Below are 17,238 nucleotides of genomic sequence, written 5' to 3'. Positions count from 1 at the left end.
CTAAAAATAGTGTACGAAATGAGAGATTTTTGTTTTAACCAGAGTTAGGTTTTGAAGGCTCAACGGCACATCTCTACATGGTACCTAAACTACCCTTGATGGCCCCCTGGGGGTGGCATTTATGTCTGTAAATGGCCTTTACAGAGATAATTATACATTAACATTTGAGTCACAAACGGAGAAAATGACAAAATATGTTATTAATACACATGCACACATTTGACATTTATGAATGATTTATCAATTGTTCAACAACGGAACAGAGTCTTTTTTTTCTCTATTTTAATTACTGAATTGAATCAATGTTACAGATTTGATTTAAGTAACACATGTAATGCTTTCAAGGTAGCTGCTTGAATCATTTGTCTGTCATTTCTTAATTAAATACTTCTGTGTGTTTACGTGTGAGAGAAACGTAAAATAATAGCCTGGGACTAGGCTCCGCAGTGGGATAAAAAGAGGAAAAAGAAAAATCGGCGAGCCGAGTGGCACCACTCCGCTCGCTACGCTTGCCAATGTTTTTCGCGGTTTCACCCCGTTTTTGGCTTTTTCTGGTCCAAGGTCAGTAAAATAATTCATTAATGAGCTTCTCTGGATAACTGATATAGACAGAGCCATAAAAATAACATCAAAAAAGGAGGCAGGAAAAATAGCATACATAAAAAAAAAAACAGGTAGATGTTTTTCGAGCCGTTCAGGTAAGTTGAAGTTGTAGATCCAAATCCACATTTAGTTGAACATTCCTTCTCGTTTTTGGCATTTACTAAAACCCAGTGGAACACCCACGGCATAACTAGAAATAAACAATTGATTAAAACAAACAGAAATAACATAAAGGTATTTTGCAGGTTAAGGTAAGGGTTTCTATTCTACTCCCGCCAGGTTTTCGGGGTGCTCCGGGTTTTAGAACATGCCCTCATTTTCTCTTTCTAAAGACTGGAGTTAAATACAACAGAGATATTATGATTTTCGTCATGGCAACCACATTCATCTTGGATGTCAAACTCATGGGTACTAAGTCTCCACTCGGCTTCATCCGGGTCTGTTGCGTCATCCTCTAATGTGCGTTCCACGTATGTGGCATGACCTGTTGCATCTACTAACACCACTGTATTTGTTCTAAAAGTACAATATAATAAATATAGTAAATACTCCTCGTTATACCTCCAAACGCAAGCTCGCTTTCCGATTCGAAAGCGTGCCACTTGCCGTGTGCCAAAACAATTGAACACCCTAACTCAGAATCAAGCAGTGAGTGAAATGTCTGTCCATGATGTTTACTCACTCTCCCAATATGAGGATGATAACTCTACTGAAATTGGTACAATAATATTCTTTGTTATACATACTTAATTTTACTTGTTATTGTTTCTAAAAAACCGATCGCGAAACGTTGGATACGTATGATACCTATACGAACTGGCCATGGTGCTGTACACTGTAAATGTACTTCTTCGAACCGGGAGCATGTCATGGTCTTGACCGGTTTCAGACAAATCGATCTGGCCTTCATTCTCCTTTAAAGAGGCATAGCGTTTTTTTCTATTTTTAGAAGCATAACCCAAAATCATGTTTTCTTTTGCGGCCGCATGTTCTCTATTGGACAAATATGGCGAGAAAAGAAGAGAGCGGTACCAAAACGCAAACAAACAAACAAAAAACAAGACAAACAAACTATAGCATTTGCGTCTCCTATTTCCTTGATTGCACGCGAACCGCGTGCACAAGGAAATAGGAGACGTCGGCACGTAGGCAGCATTTGCTGCTCGAATGAAACTAAGGTTAATTGAACATGTTTACCTAGTTCCATATTGTTTCTCTTTATAGTCGACGAAGATCGATCTGCACGCATCAACAAAACTCATGTCATGATCTTGGTCTTGGGGACCGATAAAGCTGTTAGCATCTCCACATATAAAAGACCTGCAATATAGTATAGTAGTGTTAAAGTATGTTCACACCCTAACGAATGGCTTTTGCGTCGGCACGACAACCATACCAGATATGGCTTCTTTTCACACATAGGAATGGTGATTTCCGCGCGATTTCTGTAACGGCGCAAGCTGTGCCTCGCCCATTTCAAAGTGGATATTCACTTATTATATACATACTAAGAAATACTTACCAAAAAGCTATGTCGTAAATTTTCGTACGCAAATTAGTTCTAGCCAATCAGAGGAGGGAACGATGGTTCTCACACGTGAAAAAAAAAAATGATACGTCCAATCAGAATCGCGAACGATGTTTTTTCACGTGTGAGAAAAATGATGCGTCCAATCAGAAGCCACAGAGGTGTGTGAGTTTCGAGCTTTTCGTGTCGGAAAGAAAAGGTATCTGGTATAGTGTGAAGTCACATTGCCTTAGTAATGTGGTCTTATTTACAGATGTTTAAGGGCTTGCTTTACATAGAGCGTTTTCACTCACGTGGCCAGTAGCAGTGCCAATTTGTTGAAACAAAAGAAAATTTTGCATAAATGACCGTCTCTCTCAAGAAAGATTGTTGAGATCTAGAAATTTTGCTACCATGATAACGTGACGTCAATCTTCTATTTCTATTTTATTGCCGGCGACAAGAGGAGCCCGCAATCCTAGCCTCCGGGTTGTTATTACGCGTGCGTCGCATGTAAGTAGCCAGCATTCGTTTGGACGTCCACTAAGAATAAATTAAATTCACAGAACCCAATTATTTTGATCACGCGCGTTTTGACCTTCTACCCCTCGTAACCTCATCACGCGTGTTTCGACCATCTATCACGTAAAACTTGCGCAAAGCACAGCGTTGGAGCAAAAGCCTTTGGACCTTCGATCGTTGTCGCCCGCACTCCCTAAACCTTGGTTATTACTAGTTTATTTAACTTACCTCTCACGCATATTAAGCATCTCGATCAGCTTATCGATAAGCTCTTGTTTGGTGCTGGCCTCATTTAGAATGTTACCAAACCTTTCTTTTCCATACACCATCTTTGGCCAGGGACAATTCAGCACCTTATTGGACAAGACATGAATTCCAGGCCTCAGCATCGTAATGACTCTCTCTTCAATGTTACAATACCATCCCACCCTGGACTCTTCAGTGAGAGATAATTTGCCCACCAAGAGATTGAAACCATTATAGTTGTCAGCTGCGTTATTAACATCTTGAAGGTAATCCTTTACAGTACTATCGCCCTTTAAAAAATCTGGCACGAGGTGGCCTCTCCCAAGTGCCTGGCGATTCATAAACTTTGGCGCTTGTCTGTAGTTTGTGATCACTCCAAATTTTCCATCTTTGTTCATTCCAAGCCATGTTCCGCCCTCTTTGCCTGGTTCCAGGTCTATCCCTGAAAAAGGAAATGAATAATGAAAAACATAAATGTTTGCATCTTGTTACTATGCCAGCTTTTGGGGTGTAGACACGAACAGACAGATTGCCTATGATTGTTGGAACAAATAAATTTCACAAATGGCTTTTCTCTTCCAAACTTAAATTTTTTTATTTTGATTAAAAAATTCCGGATTGAGTCTAATGACAACCAAACATGATATAAGAAGTAATGTAACCATTCACAAAGCCTGAGAAAACAGCAGACATTTGGCGACGCCACCACTGGTTTTCCCGCCAAATGACGTCTGAGAAACAAGCGCCGAAATTCCATACTTGTCTATCATTATTATACTGATGACGCGTCACTACCCAGATCTGGGTAGTGACGCGTCATCAGTATGGAATTTCTGCGCTCGTTTCTCAGGCGTCATTTGGCAGGGAAACCAATGGTAGCGTCGCAAAATATCGGCTCTTTTCTCAGGCTACCATTCACATGGTCTCTAAGTTTTGTATATACTTTCCATTCTCAGTTAATATACGGTGTCATACATACGCTTTCTACTAAGGAGACTCTTGGTGTGATCATAAAACTATCCAAGGCGTTGAAACTTGAAATATAATGATTGATTTCCCTTAATTATGAGTTGCAGCTGATAAAGGCGAAGAGAAAAGGGTAAAAAACAACCACCAACTTCCACTCCCCACCCACCCAGAATCCACCACCGCTAACACCTACCAAACAAAACAAACAAAAAACGAAAGTTTTCTCGCGCCTGAACAGAGCGAAAAATACCTGCAATTATATTGGGGTTTTCCTCCCAAAAATCAGCTCTTGCCGTTGGTCTGAAGTAAAATTCATCCCTGTTCGAGGCCATAATAAGGCGATATCCATTAGGAGTCGGCTTGTCACAGAAGTAGAGAAACAAGATGCACATCCTGCGTTTTCACTTCGAACACTATCAAAATAATAATAATAATAATAATAAAGGTTTTTAAGCTTTGTGATTTGCTGGATGAAGTGATTCCTTTTCTTTTACAGTATCAAAGTCATTACTCGCAACAAGTCCAAAATCAGTTGTAATTAGCTCGCTTTTTTTTACGCCCTGTGTACCTGTACTCTGATATAGATCATAAGCAATAACCTATTGCATAAATATTTGCGACTTTCTTTGGTCTTCCTGACAAATTCTTTATTTTGTTAAGAAACACAAATCATATGCGGGCGGTTTTAATAAACTATATACGAATAAGAATAGTATGATAGTGAAGCTTTTGTGCGTCAAACTGTGCATGTTTTAGAACTGTGTATTTTTGGTCCTCGAGAGAATCATTCACGCATATAATTCAGTTTAGACTGCGGAGTATTCAAAGCCAATTTAGTTAACTTGAGTTTCCATTTGACACATTACGCAGCTAGTGTATGACTTTAAAAAATGCCTGTGATCTGTTTTCTTAGTTGTTTGTGAGTACGTATCTGTTCCCGTGTTATTAGAAATGTTGAAATGGGCCAGGTACGAAAAGTTAAGCATTGATGTTCCTGCTAGGTTGTTTTGTATCGGATCACCCACTTAAAATGGAATTTTAATCCGTGGGAGAATCAGATAGTGAATCCAGTCTACAAAAGTTGTGAGACAAAAAAGTATAAATTTATTTCAAGTTTTCCTGGATAGGTCAATTTCTTGGATACGTAAGTTTAAATTCTTTGTTGACAGTGAAAGTGACCCGTTTCCAAAGTGCCCTTGCCTATTACAGGCGCTTCACTCAAAATATGAAACTACTTGAAATAATCCACGGCAAACACAGGTGTTAACGTAGAGACTACTTATATAAAACTGCAAAAAATTGCTATTTTGGCCCGCTCGTAGTCTACATATAGATAACCGCTGAGTAATGTCGGCCGGCAAGCCTGCAGTTTGAATGAAACGAACCCCTGAAAAATCAGTCCGGTTCATTGATTAATCGATCGTTATAATTATTGAACATTAATTCGTCTAAACATATTAAGCAAATCGGTTTCAATAGTCTTACCTTTCAACGTAAAAGTTTTCCAGTGGCTTCTAAGCTATAACACAGAATATATTATATTTATTATATATTTATACCTTGCATCTGGAATAAAGTTGACAAAAGGATATTGAAAGGCGCGCATTTTATTTATAGAAAGCTTACAACTTCCCCAGGCGAGAAATAAATTTGACGCACGTAAAAGTTTTTCAGGTCATACTAATTAAACTTGAAAGGCGAAGGTGTATTGCTTATTGTTCGTTTTACATATCAATAGCACCTAATAGCTCTTCTACATTTCATCCAATACTTGTCTCTTATAATTTTGTTCCAGGTATCGCTTTGACCGGCAGCACCATTTGTGAACATAATGACATGACAAAAATTTGGCAATTTTACTGCTTACTGATCTTTTATCTAGCTATCGGGATATGTATTCTGAAAAGCATATAACACGAATATCAGTATCTAAAATTTCCTAAAATTTGCATTCCACGGGTTGTTGGTCATTCAACCCCACTTCAGAATTCAAGTCCCTCCTTTTCACAAAATATACATGTTATTACATTAGCGTATCTATTACGAAAATATGCCTTACTGAACATCGATATCAGTTTTCGATGTTCTCTTTGCTGTGCTACTGGTTTAAAGAGAGTCCGTAAGGATCGTAAGGTGGTTTTGCGCGAAAGTGATCGCTTGGGCGGATCCACAGGGGCGGATCCAGGATTTTTTTAGGGGGGGGGGGGGGTACACTCGTCTCTTGCTCTACTTCAACACCAATAAACCACATATATATTTTTTTTGGCAGAATACCAGTTGAAAACCGCAGGTCATCTCAGGCGGGGGGGGGGTGCGCACCCCCTGCACCCTCCCCCTAGATCCGCCCCTGATCCAGGATTTAGTGAAGGGAAGTTCGGATAAATGTCCGCGGGCGGCAGACCATCCTAGGAGTTATGGGGCCATGCTCCCCCGAAAAATTTTGATTTTTAGGTCCTCGGAAAGGTGATTTCCAGTGTTTTCATAGGAAAATGGAAGGTTCTTTCATGCCTTTGAAACAATCTCTGTTTAAAGCTACTCTCAACAATTACAAAAAATCGAGACCAATATCAGAAATAAATCTGCAAAATGGTTATTTGCCTGTTTGCCGTGACTTGTGATTGTAAAAAAAATTAATTAAATGCCGTGCACTGTTAACGAACTGCAATTCGTCATGCATGTATATAGAACAAAGACGTTAATTTTAGATATCCGTCATACCCGGACCACAAAACATTTTTTTTTCGTGAAAAATTACTCTTCGTAACCGTCAGGAGAGGTCTACAAAGCAATACGAAGCAAACTGTTTATATTAGATTACAACTTACGTATATAGAAATAAACATTAGTTAGTCGACTTTTCTGTCCACAAAACTGACCAAATTAGAAGAAGATCTACATCTATTAAGTGTGAAAACTATCATTTAGCAAATATTTAATTTATGAGAACTTACGTATTCTGCAGCTTCTTTACTGGTAATTGTTAATCCGCCAAGTATAGTTGCCGCTGGAGTTACAGCAAGCGGCTTCGTAGACTACAATTACTGATTTTATAACACAAATCAATAATGCTGAATAGCATGCGTGGCAAACGCCCCTTTTCCCTCCTTTGTCCGCCCCTTTCGACGCCTATCACGCAGATCAGACTAATGCCGTAGGGCAGAGAGAAGTGCTGGGGGGACTCCCTATAATGGTTTACAAGGGAGAAGCCCCTGCCGAAAAGGGTAGCCTTACAGGCTTTAGGTATATGAATAGCCTCCCTCGCAGGCGTTTTTGGGGGAGTTGGTATATCGTCCGTCCCCACAAAAAGCCTGCTTAACCGAGAACAACATTCCTTTCCCATTGTTTAATCAACAGTTTTCAAATAAGGCGTTGACAGGCTAAACACGACTTATAAGCTCGTGGTAGTGTAACAATGTGGCCCTAGAGTTACCTTTTTCCTTCTTTTCTTTCCTTCGCTAAAGTTGTGCATTGCATGAAGTATTCTAGGTAGGTAAAGGCACACGAGCCAAAAGGCCCACACGGCTGGAGCTTATTTTCGGTTTCCGTAGCATGAAGCAAGCCTAGGAGTATTGCTACTCCCCGTGGACGGGATGCTAGTCCATCGCAGGGTTACCCCCCATCAGTATTTCGCCGGTACCCATTTATCCACCTGGGTAAAGAGAGACAAAGTGAAGTAAAGTTTCTTATCTAGGGAAACAACTCGACGGGCGAGGTTTGAACCCCGGAGCTTCAGATCCAGAGTTCGAGGTGTTAACCGCTCGCCCACGTACGCCTCCATGGAGTATTCTAAAATCTGACTAAATCTTACTTTGCCGCTCTGAGTCTAACATTTATTAGAGGTCATAAATCTTTCCCAGTGTTACCTGGTTACCTTGTAGTCAAGGTCAACCTTTCAGAATTTGGAAGGTACAATGTGATTGGCTAAGCATGGGAAAGATATGTTGTTCTCGGTTTAGCAGGCGTTTGTGGTGAGAGACAATCAACAAGAGCTCTCCTAAAAACGCCTGCGTCGCAGGCTAGTATATGAAAGGGTAGGAAATTTGCTTGTTGAAGTAAATGAAAAGGAGGAGAAATTTATCACGTCGGTTTGTAAAAAGTCCTAAAAGGGCTATTATATTCAAATATTAATTATAAAGGGTTTATTCATTTATCAAACAAGCAGTTAAAAGCGATGCAAAGTTTTGTCGATCACGCCAGATTAACTTCAAAGTTGCAAATACACAGGTCTTTGGGAAAGACAAGGAATGGAAAGACAAGCCTAGACACCGAACACTGAGCTTTTCTTGCTGCCCGCAAACTAGAAATACTGTATATCTTGGTTGGTGGTCAGAGCGGTAAGAAACAGGTTATTTTGCGAATTGCGTTGCGTTATTGCAAGAGTTTTTAGACTGTGAGACTGTTTGACACTGCGGATATTTGAGGGAGCGATGGACGTTTTCATTAAAAACAGGTATAATTTTTAATTTGGAGGTTTTTACCTAGAAACCGGGCTATTTTTTTACAGATGTGGAGGTAAATCTGCAAAAAATGGAATTGACGGGTTTGGCTGTGGTCGAGAGGTTGAGCGATAGCGAGAGCCAAAACAAATGTCATGCAATATTCCGTGATGAGCTTTCAACCGATTCAGGAAGCGATTTTCTTATCGATTGGAATGCCATTATTATTTTCACGCTATTTGCTCTCTTTGTTTACGGTTTTGTCATTTGTTATTCAAGGTTTATTTGAACATTGAAATTATTTCCGTCATATAATGCTCTTACGGATAGCAATTGGATATGGATTGAAAAAATTCATTAAGACAACTCTTATTCAAGTTTTTAAATGCTATGCCTGAAAAAAAAAATCACCAAAACTTTGCCATGGCTAGTGCCTCCTGGTGAAATTTGTTTCGTATCTTTTTATTTCTTAGCTAATTAATCAGGGTGTTTTCAATAGGGGTTAAATATTTCGCAGCTGGCTGCCCTACTTTGTTGTTCAAGATAGCAAACCGCTGATGCCTGATAAAACCGCCGATTTCTTGTATAATTTCAGCGTTAATTTATAATTTCACATGTGAAATTACAAAATTGCTATGGCAAAGTTCTGTACGTCCCAGTGCCAAGATGGCGTCAAGGTTTTATAATGTTATGAATGAAAGTCGGTTAGGGCTTTAAAAGACGCTTTAGACAACTAATTGAAACACGCCAAAGAGCACATCAAGAAGGATTCTATCAGGTAGTTTGTCTAAAAATTTTGAAAAATTCTGAAATTAAGCCAGATCTAAGCTTTAATGTGCCTAAGGGCTCGGCAAATTATAAGTAGGATTTGGAAAGAGCCATAATTTCTCTTGGATTTAGACAAAACGCGCGTAAAATTATTCCCCAGTTTCACTCGTCACCATTTGATTACACATACTAATTTCACTGTTAAGAATTTGGTTAATCTCAATTCCAGAACCCCTTATCAATTTTGTGTAAATAGTTTTGTCTCAATCAGTAACGGTCACTTTTCAAAACTTTATTTGAAAATTTACATGTGTGTTGACTAGCATACAAAAAGTCAAGTTTCTATAAAAAAAGCGAAAGTTCACTGACTACCGCGAATGTATTTTTTTTGTTTGAACTAAATTAAACATATTAGACACATTTAACCTGCATTGACCTTTTCATTGCAGCATCTCTAAAACTCGTATTTTACATGTTATTTTACTGAATCTATTTTACAGGCTAGGTGGTCTCAACGCCACTGACACACAGCGAAAAGAAAAAAACAAAGGACGCAAAAGAAAAATCCGCGTTGACTATTCCAAATGCGCCAGCAGTTTTATGGGTACCGGTGAAGTTTGCAAAACCAAAAAAAATCCCGCCTTGATTTCTTGATTAAATTATGTTTCTACCATAATCTTCAATTTACTCAAAATTTAGAGGCATTTTACTTTTCAGGTCATTTTACCTAACGAAGACTATTTCTATTTCAAATTGTTTTTATTGCTTCCATTGTGGCCAAACATCGCTGTGACGTGAATCGGTTTTATTTTCAAGATGGTTGAAACTAGTATTTCCGTTTTAATTAGTTGTTTTGTCTCGCGCTTTAAAACTTGGTGCCTCAATATGTTTAAACCGTGCCTTGCTGTTCCGTGCCAACAGGAAAACTCAAAGTAAGGTGGAATGCTAAAATAGATTATCTAGACAACGATTCATTGACGTTCCCAAGCCTAAGAGCGGAAGTCTTTAAAAACCTAAACATCCACTCGAAACACTTAAGACCAAATAAAATTTAAGACAGTTATGAAAACATTGTTGATTGTAGCGGTTTTCTCTCTAACCTTTAAATATAGAGAAAATCGTTTACATAAAAACCCATAAAACGGCCATAAATTGGCCCGTGGACCACACAAGAGAGACGTAACACACATTGTAAGTAAGGTAAGCTGTTTTTTATTGAAATCGTTTCATTTTTGTAGGTTACAGAAACGATAGGTTTTTTCTCCATACAAATCTTTATATTTCGAATGTTACGCAACAATACCGATGTTCGCCGATGCTCATATTTCGAGCTTGGGCTTCCTGTGGTATATCAACCCAACAATACGCTGTTTATCAATTATAAAAAGACCTTTGTGCGAGTGCAAGACGTGACTAATAAACACTGTTACCAAAAAAGTAATACTTTAAGTAAACCGGATGTTCCTTGGGTGGCAGCCTTGCACCTTGCACTGCAACTTATTCAGTTTTATTAAAAGTTTCATTGAGTGGAGCAATTTGCAACTGCCACAAACAAATTGCTCTCTTATTAAAGTCACAAGTTTGCTTTGTGTCAACTGAAAAATTTCCCGCTGGTTTTGTTGACCGCCTTTTTTTCAAATTCGAAGTTAAAAAAGTTCTTAATCTCGCGATTGATGGCCGATCTTGTTAGTTTCTCCTGCGATATTCTAGGCAAACTTTTAAATTGTCCACGATATCTGCACGAAAAACTTAGTCTTTTAACACATGAAAGATCCTTTCAACGATATTTTAAGCCAATTTTCTTATTATTTCTAGGGCAATCCGCGTAGGAATCTCACGGGTCAGGGACAGCTTAACATTCTTATACAAGTCATAAAAGTTATATCGCGTGCAACCCGACTCAAACTGTTTAGTCTGCTCCGAGCAAACTGCCCTGTTTTGGCGGACGTTGGCAGGAGTGCAGGATCCGGTTGAGATCTGGTTAAATAAAAACTGTCTGGTCCAGCCCGGCCATCCATATCGTTATGCAACTTATCAGCTGGGCCCGGGAAGAAAATATATCCGTAAAATCGCCGTGGCTACTAGGTACATATTCCAAGACTCACATTAAAATTTGCACTTCTGTAAGGCTGGACAGTTTACTCACAATCCGTTCAGGGAGACCCTGGCTAAAATGTAAAATTACTAAATGACCTTAATAATAATCCACGTTGCCTTGATTCCGTTTAAAGCGAGATCAAAGTTAACTAGCGCTCAAATTTTGACGTCTTCAAGATAAACATGAGTCCCGAATTTGATAAAGGTCAGATTATGATAAAAACGTAATACAGTAGAGCCTCGATAACTCAAAATCGGATAACTCAAATTCCCCGGTAACTCGAACTACGATTTCCTTTCCCTTGATCAAAGTTTCACTGAAATTTTACCCCGTTAACTCGAATTCCCCGCTATCTCGAACTGTTTTTCGTTTCCCTTCAGAGTTCGAGTTACCCGGGTTCTATTGTACCATGTTCACGAAGATGAGGCTTCCAGACTGATGTTTTTAAACCAGATCTAGAACTTACTGAGCGCTAGGTTTTCGAGCAATCAGTTAAGAAAAGGATATAGATGGTTCATGCAGGCATCTCATAGAGCTGCAGTTTATAGTATAATGCTTATAAAAAGAGCTTGTTTGCGGGGGTAATTTTAGCAGAGTAGTTGTAATCTCCGCCCTTTAATCCAAGGTTACATGCATTAGAAAACCTAAACACTCATCTTTCTCCTGGTTTGTAACTTTGTTCTTGGGTGAAGCAATCAAAACGTAAATAGGGTGATAAAATTGAGGGTACTGTCCTTAACTGATAGACGGTATTTTATGATTTTTTTTGTCATAAACAAACCATCAGCGGCTCATCCATACCCAAGTATTGGTCAAGTTCCACCCCCCGCGGGGACCCAATCAGGTCATACTTACCAGACAATAATACCCATTGTTGCATTTACTTAAAATTCGGCTACCTTTTCCCTCCCGGGATATAACTGCACATGATCAAAGCATGGTGAAAAGTGGTATGACAGAAGGCGGGAAACTACTGCTTGTCAGGACTTTCTCGAATGAATTCGACAACACAAACATTAGTTGTTTAGCATTTACAAAACGTTTCGGGAAAATTCTGTTGGAAAGTAAATGGAACACGATTTTTTGTATCGTTCCAGCGGAAAATTTCTGGGAGCAACGGAGCATCTGAAAAGGTTAAGCCCTGTTTTTCCGGATGGACTATTCTAAAAGGAAAATTTCCGGTCTTTGCGACCGTTTTTCGGTCAATGGAACTGATTGATATGGTAAACGCGATTCCCGGACGAAACTTACCAGTTCTGAATTTTGCGTACTATTTACTCAAAACGTGGTTTGCCCTTTGTTAACGGCAAACATGCTTTGTTTACAGTGAAAGTGAACTTGATGAGCCGGTTATTTTTTAATAGTCTTCATAGACCACGCGGTTTTAGACGATGCTGATAGACCTTCATTTCGCTTTATTAGCTAGTTAAATGTTTCCAATGAATAATAGCTATAATTATAATTACACTAGGCAGCTGACTAGGGTTCGCCAATACGAAAATGAGAGAGAACATGATTTGTTAGAAAGCACCTTACTAGCCTTTTACTGGTGCTAAACTGAAAAAAAGAGTTAGAACAATCAAAAAATCCATATCGAACATCTTTATCTGTTTATGGTGCAATGTTGTAATATTGATTACCTAAAAAAAAAACTACTCCTTTGATTAATTCACTTTTTACTTTTTGTTAAGACATTTAGAAAGGTTTTTTCCTCACCTGAACTTTTTCCTGGCTTTAGCGTGTACATGTACAGACTGCTCACAGCTTCCTCTAGTAAGCTGAGACGTATTTTTTGCTAGTATGTCAAGGTCTTCTTAGCACTTATTTAGTCTTGGTGATTCAATCTCTTAAGAGCCTTAAGGTTGCTTTCAAATTACGCCTAACCGCTAATTCTTCAGATTGAAAATTACCGAGGTAAATTTGTGCATCCGTTAGGTGGAGAATATTCCTTTTAATTTTATACATGCGTTTCTGAAGTTGCCTTTAAACATCAGGTTGTCCCATGCGGTAATGTGACGAAAGTAACACGTCAAGGGTCGACCGAATGGTTTTCGACCTCTTTGTCCTAAACAGGGTATAAAATTTCGCGTGAGTCTGTTAAGAGGGTATTCCCTGCAAGATCGATTTGGTTTCCTAGATGAATTTTGAATACAAAAGCAATGACTATAACGGGAATTTGTCTACTACAATTGCCAATAAATGCCTCTAAAACAAGACGGCGTGCATACTTACCTAGTCAGTGCTAGACAGCCGTTTTGGGGTGTCGTCACGCAACGCTCCTCCCTACTGACGACACTAAAAACGGCTGTGAAGCAGACTAATACTTACCAGGCAATAGGAATTTGGCTATTGTCTCACTCTCGGGATATAACTGCACATGATAAAGGCATGGTGGAAGGTGATATGACAGACGGGGGGAAACTAATGCCTCAGTTTTGACTTTCTCGAATGAACACGACAATACATTTACACTAGTAATAGTTGACACTACAGCTCTGTATATTGTCGGTCAATAGCATTCTTGCTCGTTGTGTAGCTCTTTGAAATATACCTATTCATAAGGAAGATTTTCACACATATTCCATACAACAGGTGAGATAAATACAGGAAACGCAAGGTTCCATGCACAGTTTCAGGTCGATTTACACAGCTTTGATCAAAACATTCTCAGTTTCGAGAATAGTTTATTCTAAACCATAAGAAAATATTTAATTAGAAGTTGAATTTTTCGCTATTTCTCTTTCACTTTTTTCATTCAGTTCATTTTATTTGCCGGAAAGGAAGCCTTAACAATTAAAAGGACGTTTGATCAATTCACACGCGCGCATTCTAGTCTTATTTTAAACTTTATAGCGGAAGGCCATCTGTGAGCAGGGAATAAGTCAGCACAGAATTTGATGGTCGGCGAATTTCTGTAATCGTCCATCATTCTGCTAGTGAGAAGCTAGCCGTTGTTCACTCGTCTTGCTTGATTGGGGCTGAGTCTTAGTCCGGTCAAAGAGAGAGAAAGAGTGTCTGGCAAGGTTTCCAATGAAAGATTTGTGAACTCGTGTCTGGCAAACTATCCAGGTGCTTATATATACACTGTTATACGCACCTTATAACTTCTTCTGCGTTTAACGAGTGTCGTTAAAATTTTGGTTTATAACTTTCACTAAAACAACTGCTCCACAGAATATCACTGATAACACGTGACGCAAAAGAGTATCGAAGTATGACTGCACAATAAATGTCAATTAAATCTACCTTAAAGCCTGGTTTTTCATATGATCGTCCCGATCGCCCCAGTCGTTTCAAAATATTTCGAGACGATCCGGACGACTGGGGCGATTCCATATGATCGTCTCGATCGCCTCAAAGGCAAGAGACTGTCTCTGGGTCAGACAATAGAATTTTTGCGCGTGTTTTGCAAACAAGCCACATAAATGGATGATTTTTATTCGTAAAGCGAACCTCGTACCTTGGTATTTGCTTTTTCTCTTGATTTTGCGGCATTGAGAAGCTAGAAGAGTTCCCCGAAGACATAGTATCTCTTCGAAAACTTGATGTCACGGACTTTCTCTAATTTCAAATAACCCCCATACGCGCTGCAAACATTTGTGTATTATTTTTTCGGCTTCAGCGCCATCCGGGCCGAATTTATTCTCGATTACTGGAATAAAAGTGATGACTTCTGGGATAGCCTTCGATCGTCCCGATCGTCTCAGTCGTCTGAGAGCGTTTCCATATGATCCGCTTCAAAATTTACATGATCGTCCCGATCGTCCGGATAGAACTCAACTGTATCCAAGCGATCGAGGTCGTTTCAGTCGTCCGGGTCGTTTGCGATCGTCTGGGTAGCGTTTCCATATGATCGTCCCGATCGTCTGAACATTTTTTGAGACGACTGGGACGATCCGGACGATCCGGACGATCATATGGAAACCAGGCTTAAGCGGTCCCTTGGGGATGTTCTGTCTTTACGTCATCCTAACCATTTCGTTCTTACGGTTCCTACCGGTTCCTCGCGGCCCCTGTTCAAGCAAATTGAGATTTAATTTTTTCTATATTGACTGTATGACTGTATAGTTCAACCGTAAGTACTTTCCTTAATATACGCGCGAGTTGCTAGAGTGCCTCCTCGGGATTTCGCCTTCTGGGCGAAATCCTTGCGGGGGCAAAAACGTTTCCCGAAAATTCTGTTGGAAAGTAGTAAATGGATTACTACTTTTTGGATCGTTCCATCGGAAAATTTCTGGGAGCAACTGGACATCTGAAAAGGTAGCCCTGTTTTTCCGGACGGAATATGCTAAAGGGAAACACCAATGTCCTCACATGTGAAAGATAAAAATAGTATCTTCAGTGCGCGCGATGAAGATGTGTTTAGTTAGTAAAAGGAAAAATCCTGGTATTTCATCAGTATCCTATATAATAAATATGCTTTATCACCGTTCACGTTTATAAAAAGAAATCAGTGTAATTATTTTAATTAACATAGAATGATGAGAACGCGGAAAAAGATATTTAAATGAAGATGTCATTGTCACAGGAATATCAATTTAAACATTTTTATTATAGGAAGTGCCCCCCAGGGCAAGATACTATATATTTTGTTTTAAAACTGAAAACGTGTGACCCCGTGTTGCGTCCGCTCATTAAAAACTTATTGCTTCGGAAAATTAAATCCATGTGAGTAGGGGTGGGTTTAGGCACATTTATGCCAAGTGACTTTTTGGTCATGCAATCGAAAGAAACGCAAAATGATGAAAATACGATACAAACTGAAGTTGGACAGTTTAAACATTTGCGCCTTTCGTGCGATCCGCGATTCAAGAAAAGGGGTAAATATGGGTAGACTGGAATCAGAAGGACCCAGGGATGCAATAATTTCGAGCTAAATGTCGCATGTCGCTTTAAATATGACTTAGTGAACTTTAGAATTCTCACTGTATGTTTAACTAAAAACACCAGACTCCTAAACCAAAACAGAAATAAACACAGTCACGGCAAATTACAGTGTTTTGGAGCTAAAAGCTCGGACCACGAGGAGTCTTAGGCTTATTTACACTCAGTACCGAATAGCTTTTGCGCCGTGTCGAAACCCCCCCCCCCGGGGGGGGGGGTACTGCCATATATGGGCTATATAGGTATGTGCTGCTGTGAAGTGTATGGTTTTCAAACAGTTGACTCTAGGATAGGGTATATAAATCAGAGCGTTTGGGTCTAGAATAGGGTATCATTTTTCAGGAAACTGATCAGTTGGTTGAAGATTTTACCTCGACTAGGGAAACAGCTACTCTAGGATAGGGGGGATTTGGGGAGTTTACTCTAGTATAGGGTAGCGAAATTTAGCTGAATTAGCTCTGGTATAGGTTAAGTGTTCCAGGGTCCCAGCGGCACATCCCCACCCAGAAATTCCTAAAGTGCCCCCCCCCCCCCGGGCGAAAAACATACCGGATATGATAGGGCTTCTGTTCACACACAAGAAAGGTTGTGGCGGCGCGATTTATGTGACGGGGCGAAGCTGCACCGCGCCGATCTCAAAAAGTGGAGAGTTACATATCGGATAGGTCTTTACACTAAACTGCACCGTAATTTTTAGGGAGTTATTATAATTCCAAAAATGGAGTAAAAATTTTAGGTACAGGATAAGGTACAGGATTTTAGGTGCAGGATAATACCTTTTTTGGGGTTATTTTAACTCCTCATTTAACTCCGAATTTGGGGTCATTTTTACTCCTGAAAAAGAGTTCTTTTTACTCACAGTGTGGAGTTAAAATCACTCCGAAATGGGGTTACTTGTACTCCTTACATGGGTTGTTCTTACTCTTTTTGGAGTTAATTTAACTCTGAAAGTGGAGTAAAAATTTTAGGTACAGGATAACTCCTTTTTGGGGGTTATTTTAACTCCTCAATATCTGGGGTCACTTTTACTCCTGAAAAAGAGTTCTTTAAACTCCTTTTTGGAGTTAAAATAACTCCACGAAAAATAACTCCACTGTAAGGAGTTAAATTAGCCCCACTAGAGGAGTTATTATAACTCCCTGAAAATTACAGTGTGGATAGCTTTTGTGGCGCCCGAAAAGCTGTTCGGTATAATGTGAACAAAG

At 39.4% G+C, this 17,238-nt stretch overlaps 1 protein-coding gene across 4 annotated transcripts; it reads right to left on the bottom strand.

Annotated features, from left to right (window-relative positions):
• Positions 1–401: 401 nt before the first annotated feature.
• On the bottom strand, positions 402–13,473 carry LOC140921637 (transport and Golgi organization 2 homolog). 4 transcript variants are annotated; one of them, XM_073371644.1, is made up of 6 exons: positions 13,382–13,400; positions 12,866–12,927; positions 4,098–4,260; positions 2,861–3,320; positions 1,801–1,923; positions 403–1,119 (listed from the first exon to the last, which is right to left on the bottom strand). In XM_073371644.1, the coding sequence occupies exons 3-6, from the start codon at positions 4,237–4,239 to the stop codon at positions 930–932; spliced, it is 915 nt and encodes a 304-aa protein (XP_073227745.1). In that variant the 5' UTR covers positions 4,240–4,260; positions 12,866–12,927; positions 13,382–13,400; the 3' UTR covers positions 403–929. The 4 variants fall into 4 exon arrangements, with proteins under 4 accessions (XP_073227746.1, XP_073227747.1, XP_073227745.1 ...); XM_073371645.1 differs by lacking the exon at positions 12,866–12,927 and having other exon boundaries at positions 402–1,119; positions 13,382–13,473; XM_073371646.1 differs by lacking the exons at positions 12,866–12,927; positions 13,382–13,400 and adding an exon at positions 6,799–6,934 and having other exon boundaries at positions 402–1,119.
• Between the last annotated feature and the right edge of the window lie 3,765 nt (positions 13,474–17,238).

This window comes from Porites lutea, chromosome 12 (assembly GCF_958299795.1).
Source record: "Porites lutea chromosome 12, jaPorLute2.1, whole genome shotgun sequence".
Classification (NCBI taxonomy): Eukaryota; Metazoa; Cnidaria; class Anthozoa; order Scleractinia; family Poritidae; genus Porites; species Porites lutea.
This window is presented reverse-complemented; position numbering and strand designations above follow the sequence as displayed.